General features: G+C 39.7%; 1 protein-coding gene across 2 annotated transcripts in view; it reads left to right on the plus strand.

Moving 5' to 3' along the window:
• Positions 1–7,420, plus strand: part of calcr (calcitonin receptor) — a 66,775-nt gene extending 59,355 nt beyond the window's left edge. For both annotated transcript variants that reach the window (XM_014020396.1, XM_014020395.1), the window contains exon 21: positions 5,639–7,420. In XM_014020396.1, the coding sequence (XP_013875850.1) occupies positions 5,639–5,860 (222 nt within the window). In that variant the 3' untranslated portion in view covers positions 5,861–7,420. The remainder of the gene's footprint in view (positions 1–5,638) is intronic.
• The last annotated feature ends 2,143 nt before the right edge of the window (positions 7,421–9,563 follow it).

A 9,563-nucleotide genomic window follows, 5' to 3' on the forward strand; every position in this document is an offset into this window, starting at 1 on the left:
TAATAATAATGTGGCGTGTACATTTAAAGGCCAAACACAAACCATCACACATATCTTCACCCGCACAATGACCAATTCAAGTTCCGTTAATCAGCACCCAGTTTCCTGGGGTTAGGGATTTTGATTTCAAGGACAAACTGCACAYACCTGCCTTGTTTCATCAATGGTTCCATTGTGAAGTTGTGGCAGTGAGACAAACAACTCCCAACTTGTGTTTGTGACATCAACCAAGACATCAGCCCCTCCCCCCCCTCCCCCCCCACATTTTTTTTTGGCTCATTACAACAATTAGTAGCTTCATTTATGTGTTTAGATTGTTGTGTGTTAATGGACATGCACTGATCATGCTAGGATTAGTGTTGCTGAACACGCTGTGCAGGCATTTTGAAACCTGTTCACACATTAAAAGTCTTAGATGTTTTTGTTTATCATCATGCTATAGAAGAAATCTGATAATGTTAGTTCCAAGTCTGAAAAAGTAGCTCACCTGGCTGCTTCAAACATAAAAAGTAGCAGTAACTGCAGTATTAAACTACCAGTAGGTAATAAATAACCTGTATCACTGCTGCTACAGTGTTAGCATGTGTAAAATGCAACACCTGGATTATTAAATTCGGACGTTGTGCTTCTGCTGAAATGTGTTCAGCTTGGACCACTGTGTGCCACTCAGCCTGTCCTCGCTGGGACGTTTAGGGAGAACATCCAGCGTACAATCACAGTCACATCTTGAACACTTCTAKCAGTGCATCATGTTCCAACTAGTCAATCTGATTTGAAACTCTCTGCCTCCACTGGTCTCCAAAGGTATATTTAGGTTCAGGTGACCCAGTTTTGTCATCTGTTTGGATTTTCAAGAGCCGGCGCAGACGTTTCAGAGACCCACTTTTGTGTTTAATCACATTTTATAAAGTGACAACAATACAAAGAGTTCCTGGATGTATTTCTAGTTTTACCCTGTTGTTGGGGGAAAGTTATGTGGGGAAATGTATTGAAAGGTTATAAGCATGAAGGATGCATAATTTTGTTTTTGTTTTTGCTTCTTCCATTATTAAAGGGGACCTATTATGCAAYATTCACTTTTTAAATGTTTTTTACTCAACTTTGGGTATGTACTTCTTAAAAAACAGTCCTAGGACCAAAAAATGCTCCCAGGGGCATATTTACTGTAAGTAAATGTATTTTTAATGTATATTAACGACAAGTTTTATACTTCCGTCATTTTGTGATGTCACAAACCGTACGACAACCCACCAGAACCTGCGTTCAGCCCCTTACCTAGCAACCCCCGGGTGAGGCTCCACCTCCTCAGTATAAAAAGTTGTCACAGTTGTTGTTGTACAATGTGTAGCTCACTTCACAACAGGCCTCCAATAGGGCAATGGGTAGAGTGTTGGACCAGAGAGCAGGAGACCAGGGTTTGAGACCAGAATGGACACTATTTAATTATTTATTTATTTTTCATTTGTTATGAATACATTTTCTCATGTACCTCTATTGTTTAGCTTATTAAAGCCTATTTGTTAGAGTTTCTGAGGTATTTTGACCGCTGCTGCTCCCTGCTCTGGTAACAGCATGCAGAGTGAGGGCAGAGCAGAGGAGGGAGAAAAAAAGAAGAAGCTGCGACCACGACTCTGCCTCTGGGTCTCTCATACGGTTGTACAACGGAGCTTCTGCTATTATTAGCCATGCTAACGTAAACACTGGCTTTGGAGGGCGGAGTTAATGTCAACAGATTTTTGGAGGGCGTTACCAACAGAGCTCATTAACATAAACAGCTCTTCTGAACAGAAGTCAGAGCAGGCAGAACTAGAAAATGGGAAATTTTATTATCTGAGAATTATTTTGTGCATTAAATTGAATGAACATGGTCTGGGTAGCCCACAGACATACCATAAAAAATTCTAGGAGCCATAATTGGTCTCCTTTAACACACATTTGGCCACTTTCTGCATGTTTACAAACTGGAACGAAGGCACATTTATGAATAATTACTGCTATGTCCAAATTAAAGGGCTGCATCCTTCGAAGGTCGATTACGTCACAGCGATGCGCCGAAGGCTGTCCAAACTCAAAGTCTCCTCTAATTATGGCCCACAAACGCATTCTCCTTTTCCCCTGATTTGAGGGACGGGTCCGGTGTATCCTTCTCAGCTCATCCTATCCCAAGATGCATTGCGGGCCAATTGGTAGATTATATTTTATTGCAATAAAGCTGAAGGCTAGACCGTCCAAACTCCCAGCCACTTTTTGGTCTTTGAGGTTGACAAAGGACCCGTGCCATGTTGACTAGGTAGTCTGAGTCCTTTGAAGGATGCAGGCCCTGAATTTGGATGCAGCCTCAATCCTTCCTGGCTCCATCCAGCTGGTTAACATAATGTGTGAGTGTTAGGTCTTAAAATATGTTTATTTGATTTTAACACTTAAAATGTCCTGACCCATGTTTCGTTAGTTATTAGTTATTTTTTCTGCTTGATTATTAAGGTTTTTTTTGTGAATCAAGTGTTTATTGTACCAACCTGTGTTCCCTCAGTTCTGCTCCTAGTTGTCTCTTTACCAGGTGTCATTTAGTTCATTAGTGTGTCTTTATATGCCTCCTCTGTCACTTCCTCCAGTGGTGCGTTGTGTCCCAGAGCTCACCTGTGTTTAAATGACTGACACTCAGCTGCCACGCCACTGTTTCATTTTAGTTTAATGAAGCAGTTTTTGAGGTTTCGGGTCACGTTTGTACTCCTGGGCTCAGTAGACTCTAGTAATCATGATGAATGCAACCCCACAGTGTTTGTTTTCACCCATAGCTACAGTAATTTCTGCACACACACACAGTCTTGTGTTGATGAGAGAGTTTAGTTATTGTTTAAAGTATTCCCCAGCTCCCCCTAAAGCTTCTCAGCAGGTCCGAGGCATCTGGACTCAGGTGGTGGTTGGACATGGACAGAATGCAAGAATGTCTTGTGCTTCCTGTTCTCTGCTCACTTCATCTGATTGGGTTAAGGACGTGTTGCCATCTAATAAATATTAATCACTGCAACACTTTTCCGATGAAAGCTTTACCTATCTACAATTCCAGGTGGTGACCCCCAAAAAACCCGAACTACTTCTTTAGCCAGCACCTCTGCTAAATGTTCTCTTTGACAGATGGTTTCTTTATAAAAACCCTGTGACCAATTATCATGCAAGCTTTAAAAGGAGAAGGAATTAAGAAAAATAACTTCCAGTAAGTCATCGGGGCACCTAATGGATTTTGAAATGTTCCAAAATGATTTTGGTTCACATGGTTATTAATGTGAGCTGTCTGTCAAATGCTCCAGGCAAAAATGAAGTTCTCTTTGACGCTGAAGAGGATCGGCTGCTGGATTTTTATCATTTATCACATTTATCACTGCGGTGTTCAAGCTTTATGTAGGAGTGAACAGTGGCTAAGATAAAAAGAAAAAAAAACTAAACAAATAAGTGTGTAAACAAAATGTATAGATTGTCCCTTTTTTCTGTTTTTTACCTTCTGCCAGTTTGACCAAATACACAACTTTGGCTGTAAGTCAAGAAACGTGAGCGTTTTGTTTCCATCTGCTAACATGACTGAGATTTGAGCAATCCACATATGCTGCAGCAATTATACATGCTTCATATCACTGTCAGTTTGATTAACATTGTCACTAAATGGAGGCTGCACATCTTATCACTTTGAACAGTAACCACATATTGATCTGTGTGTCAGTTTGGATGTCTGCTGGAGTCTTTGGTGGTCAAAATGGTGCAGACAAACAAAAAAAGAAAGGGCTTTTCATGTGAGGAAATAAAACCCTATGAAATCTGTTTTATTTTATATCTTTTCCTTATTCTTTTCTGTTTTTATTTTTCTAAATTCTGCTTTTTTTCAGTATTTTACATTGACATTCAAACCATATTTATTAATCTAAAAAGTGCACAATTAGAAATTGACTCAAAAACAATTTGCCAAACGATTAGCCACAGAGTTAACAATTTAATAGCTGTTTTTTCACGGCCCAGTCTTCCATAAACTGGACCATCTTATTTCACAGCCCTTTCTGCAGCCGACACGAATGTTCTATGTTTGTGAGCTGCAGCGTTGCCAGATGGGAAATGTTGAATTATCGTATCAGCAGCTCAAAATTATCGTATTTTGAGGAAAATTATCGTACACACCCAAGTTACATTCTAGAGAGGCTCAAATTTACAAATACATCCTACATCCTAAAATGAAATCAGGAAAAGAACAAATCACTGTAGTTTATTGTACTTTTGATTAGTCAAGAAACAAATTGAGTACACACTGAGCAAATTTAATCTGCAAGCCTCCAAAATCTGTTTTTTTTTTTAAATAGCTTCTGGATGACACCTGGATGTGTATTAAATATAAATGTTGCTTATACTCCTCACCTTCTCAGTCCCACCTTTTCTTTTTGATTTTACAGTTATTATTTCTTTCACATAAGTACTGTTATATTTATCTTTGCTGCTACTAGTTGCCATCATAACCTCAATGTGGGAGGGGGTGTTCTCCCCCAGAAAACTTTGAATGAAGTACGTGCTGTTTCCTGCATTCTGGTGTTTTTGCATGTTGTTAAACATATTTTAAACTACATAAATAAACACTTTCATATGTATTTTAGAGACYGATTCTACATTCAACTCAATATATGAATCATCCTTTTTGTGTCACATTGGACATTTGGTTTTTTAACCAGCTGGTAGGAAGTAGAGTTTTAAAAGGGTTAAAAACGGCTTTGTCGTGGCAGCCAGCCTTCTCTTTAGAGACAGTYGTAGGCTATGTCAAGAGAACAAAATAAAGTTTCTTCTTTTGCTCCCCTCTTTTCTGTTGGCTAGGGACCGGCAAAGGGATCTATTTTTAGCCATAGAAAGTTTTTATTAACATCCCATCATGGATCAGTCGCAGCAGCAGTATTCATTTCATGTCTGGATGGGATGGAVATCTACCTGCAGCAGGGAGAGACGCTGTGTGAAGAAGCCTCCTGTCGGTGCTCTGGGACCGGGGAGGAGGAGCTCTCAGCAGCACAATGGAGAAATGTGTTCACGGCAGAGTCTCCCAAAGTCTCAATAACACCAGAAAAAGAGTCGCTAGATTTTCACTAGTCACTTTTCTGAATAACAGTATCTAGAGGGTCTGAAAAGTCTGTAAATATAGCGAGGAAGTCGCTAAATCAMCACCGCTGTGTTCCACAACCCGCCACCTCTCATGTCAGCGAGCAGCGTGTCGGGTCAATTACGTCACACATTGGAGCGGTCAAATTATCGTACATTATGGGGTTTTTGGGATTATTGATTGTACATCGTACAGAGGGCAAAATTATGGTACAAATACGATAATTATCGTACAAATACGATAATTATCGTACACCTGGCAACACTGGTGAGCTGCAACCCATAAAGGTACGGGGGACGGCAGTGGCCAAAATACCACAGAAACTATAAAGTATCTATACCAGCTCACCCAAACCTGGGTTTTGTACACAATTCCGTCCACATTTTCTGCATGTAAACTCATAGGGTCCTAGAAATGTTTTTTGGGGGGTTTCAGTCCATTTATATTAATTATATGAAGGGTTTCTGRACATTTATCTTGACCTCCTTTTTTATGTTGGTTCTGTGTGGCGTTCAGGTGCAGGCGGCTCTGAAGAGACAGTGGATGCAGTGCAAAACCCAGTGGGGCCAGAGACGAAAGGACCACTGTTCGATGCGCTCCACCTCCTACACGGCCACCTCCATCACCGAGGTGCCCGCCTTCATGTACCACCACGACGGCCCCACGGAGCACTTGAACGGACGCCACGCGGACGACTCCGAGCTGGTGGCGCTGAAATCGGGCGACYCGTACGCTTAAGTCGTGGCGAGGACGAAGGAGCCACAGACACAGGAAGGGACAACAGTGATGTACAGTAAAAAAAAAAATTATCCAGTCAGCCTGACGCGCCTCAATGAATCAATCTGCTGCTGGTTTGTTCAGCGCAGGACGAAAATACGGGTCTGGAAACAAAGAAGCTCATCAGGATGGATTCAAAACACGGCAGACAAACTTTACATCTTCTTACATTACTGCTGCTGCTTTTTGAGAACTTTGATGTCGAAGACTTTGGTTTGATTTTGATGAGCGTCAACGTCCCAAAAGCTGCTAATCTGTGTGTGGACGCTGCGCGGAGGACCAGGACTACCTCTAACTGGGGTTCTTACTGTTCCCGATGATGGTGCTGAATGTGGCAGTAATGACGGTAGCAGTTTGGACTCAACACAATGTTGCGGTTATCACCCAAAACGGTGTAACAATGAAGATATTTTAGTATGTTCATTATGAACCGGATCGTTACGACCTCACCTATACCAAAGGGTACCGCTTGTCAGTCACTACCCTGAAGGTGCGTTAGCATGACGCTAAAGCTCACACCAGAACAAAATCCACAAACTGATGGAGGCGTGGTAGAGGGTCAAATATCCCCCCGCCCGCTGTGCTTAAAGCTCTGGAATTGTGTACATATAAAGTACGTTGAACAAGTGTTTAAATGTTTTTAAAACAAGATTTTATTCTTTTTGGTTTGGTTAATTCCTCACTATGTGCTAAATGTGCGTTCCTGTGATGCTGCATCCCCAGCCTTTGTTGTTGCTGTGTTTTATTTTAAACTTTTATTACATATTTGCACATGGAAGACAGATTAATAAAAGAATCAGRGATTCAGATCAAGATTATCTGATGTCTACAGTTCATCCTTCATTAAAGTGATCCTCTGTTCTCTTAGCATATGAACTCATGTCAATATGTGAGCATCCAGGGATATAGATTTAACGAAAAACAGAATTAAATAAGATCATGTTTTTATTGTCAGAGAACAAACTCATGTCTTATCTTTCRCACATTGTTGCACAAACATCAAATATAAATGTATTTTTGTCACATTCTTAGTGCTCTGTTACCGTTATGTTTGTTTCATGTTTTTTTAAAATGAAAATTTTAAGTAAAAACTTATAGATTTGCTGAAATCGTGTCTTGCATTCACATTTCAAGGTACTTCGAATGCCAAAAATGGACTAAAACGGCACGTTGATAATAGGTGGTGATTCTCTTTGCTGCACACAACTGAGAATGAAGTCAGCTCAGCCTGTCTGTGCTTGCCTGCCCAGCCTCACTCCTCAGCCTGTATCTGAGAAAACTCACCAGGGATGCTGGAAGTTCCACCTTCAGACCTTAAATCCTGGAATCCTGGTTCTCTCCTCTCAAGACCTCAACAAAACACAAACAGTGAGGAAAACAATCAGATAGTTTATCATCTGAAAACAAATAATTCCCACTGACTACTCACATGGATTACTCTGACCATTGTCTGTTCCATCCTGCAGATGATCATTTACCTGACCTTTCTTTCCCCTTCAAAATAAAAGCACTTATATTTTACACCTGTTTCCTGTGAATCCTTTCAACTGGATGCTGTGAACCAAAGGATAAAAATATAGCTGTTCTTTAAGATACAGGTCAACATTAGATACTATAATACTAGATTTTCTTTTTTTTTAAATCATGTAAGGTGAGAAAAGAAAAATAAACACCAAAGTTGACACCTTCCTAAAATAATCACCCACATCTTTTATTAATTATTTATCTTCCCAAGCTTGCTAGGAACCTCTGAAAAATGTATTTTTTATGACAGGTGATTATTATAGGAAGGTGTTGAAACAGCAAAAAAGCCTGAATCTGTTTAAAAAARGGGCAAACTTTTGGTTGATAAAAATGTCTGCACATTAGTGTTGGCCTATTTTTATAATAATTATTATTATTTTTACCAAATTAAAACCAAAAAGAGAATAGAATCATATTAGTGGATGAGTCAGTGCAGGATTTTTGTTTTAGTTTAAATGTAATAATTGTTCCACCTTCAGATGATTTGTTTTTGATGTGCTGCACATTAGACAATGTTTTCATGTTCTGAACTTTGTTGTTTTGTCTCTTCATACTGGTGTGAATGCAAACCGAAACACATCAGATTCCTATTCTGCAAAACTCTTTGTTTTGTTACCTTTGTGTTTGTTTCAGCTGCTGATGTGTCTCTTTGCTCCTCTCAGCTTGGGTTGGCGTCAAGAACAAAAAAGCAGCAGCATTTTGTCAAAAATCGTGTTCGTTATTTTTATTACCTCATTAGAAAACTCAGAAGATCGAGGAGCTGTTTTTTTTTCTTTTGAGTAGAAGATGCAGGAATCCAGCTTTGAAATGAACAACTTGCATCGTTTCAGGACAAATGTTCTTCCCAGCATCCGTGCAGCTTTTTTTGGCATTTTTAGCTGCTGCCAACACTATTCTTGTCAATATTTCACGGTAGGAAGAGCTAGCATAATGAGAGCAAAGAGAGAAGAAAGGCACTCTTACACTGTTTGGTGTCTGGTTTTGTGAACCCATGAGCTCAGCAGTGCTTTGCAGCCACATTTTATTCAAAATGGGACTCACAGCATCGCATGTTCAGCGGGACAACATGGACTGACGCAGCCAGAGCMGGATGTTTAGGGCGGATTGAAGAGGGTGTTGCTTCAACAGGGACACATGTTTGTTCAGGTTTCTGATTGAAAACAGGCTCGGCTGAATTCACGCCTGACTGCAACACCTGCATCATCAAAATGAATCYGTGCAAGAAATATTCACTTGGACCTAAATTTAATGAAATGTGTTTTTTTGTTTTGTTTTTTGTCTTTATAGAAAAAAATCATTGGAAAAATACAATTAGAGGGTAAAGTTATAAATTGTTTTGAAAAGCGTCCATCTTTGAAGCAGGTTGGTTTGGGAAACGTCTCAAATATCAGAATCAGAATCAGAATNCAGTTAGAGGGTAAAGTTATAAATTGTTTTGAAAAGCGTCCATCTTTGAAGCAGGTTGGTTTGGGAAACGTCTCAAATATCAGAATCAGAATCAGAATCAGAATCAGAATACTTTAATGATCCCCGGGGGGAAATTGCAATTATTACAGTTGCAGCCATTCAAGTAAGCATCAGATAAAGTATAAGGGAAGAAATATTAGAGCACACAAAGAAAAAATAAGTATAAAAACTCTGGAGAATCATGAACACAGAGAACAATGAGCATTCTTTAGCTTCTATACAGTTAAAATAGAAATAACAACAGTGTAAATGGAAAAAACAAAAGTGTAAATGCAAATAACAACAGTGATATACTCTGAAGTTAAAAACAGTATGACTGATGCAAAGGTCCCATCAAATATCATTGACGATATAAGAATAGGTGATGATAGTGATATTGCACATGTTAGATTAAAATGTAGTAGATAAATAAATTGCACAGGTGTATTAAAGTGACAGATAACTAATGGTTTCACGTTTCGGGCACAGTTGTATAGTTTGATAGCCACTGGTAGGAACTACCTCCTGTGGTGCTCAGTGGTGCATTTAGGTGCAATGAGGAYACATTTTCAGCAGCTTGTTATTTTCTGTGTTTTAGAAAGCCTCCTCACAGCGACAATGTCACAGCACATTGGACCAAACCCAAATTACTGTGCCTTCAGAGAGCGGAAATCGTGTGTGTGTGTGTGTGTGT

The sequence above is a fragment of the Austrofundulus limnaeus genome, unplaced genomic scaffold, assembly GCF_001266775.1.
Source record: "Austrofundulus limnaeus strain Quisiro unplaced genomic scaffold, Austrofundulus_limnaeus-1.0 Scaffold251, whole genome shotgun sequence".
NCBI classification, from domain to species: domain Eukaryota; kingdom Metazoa; phylum Chordata; class Actinopteri; order Cyprinodontiformes; family Rivulidae; genus Austrofundulus; species Austrofundulus limnaeus.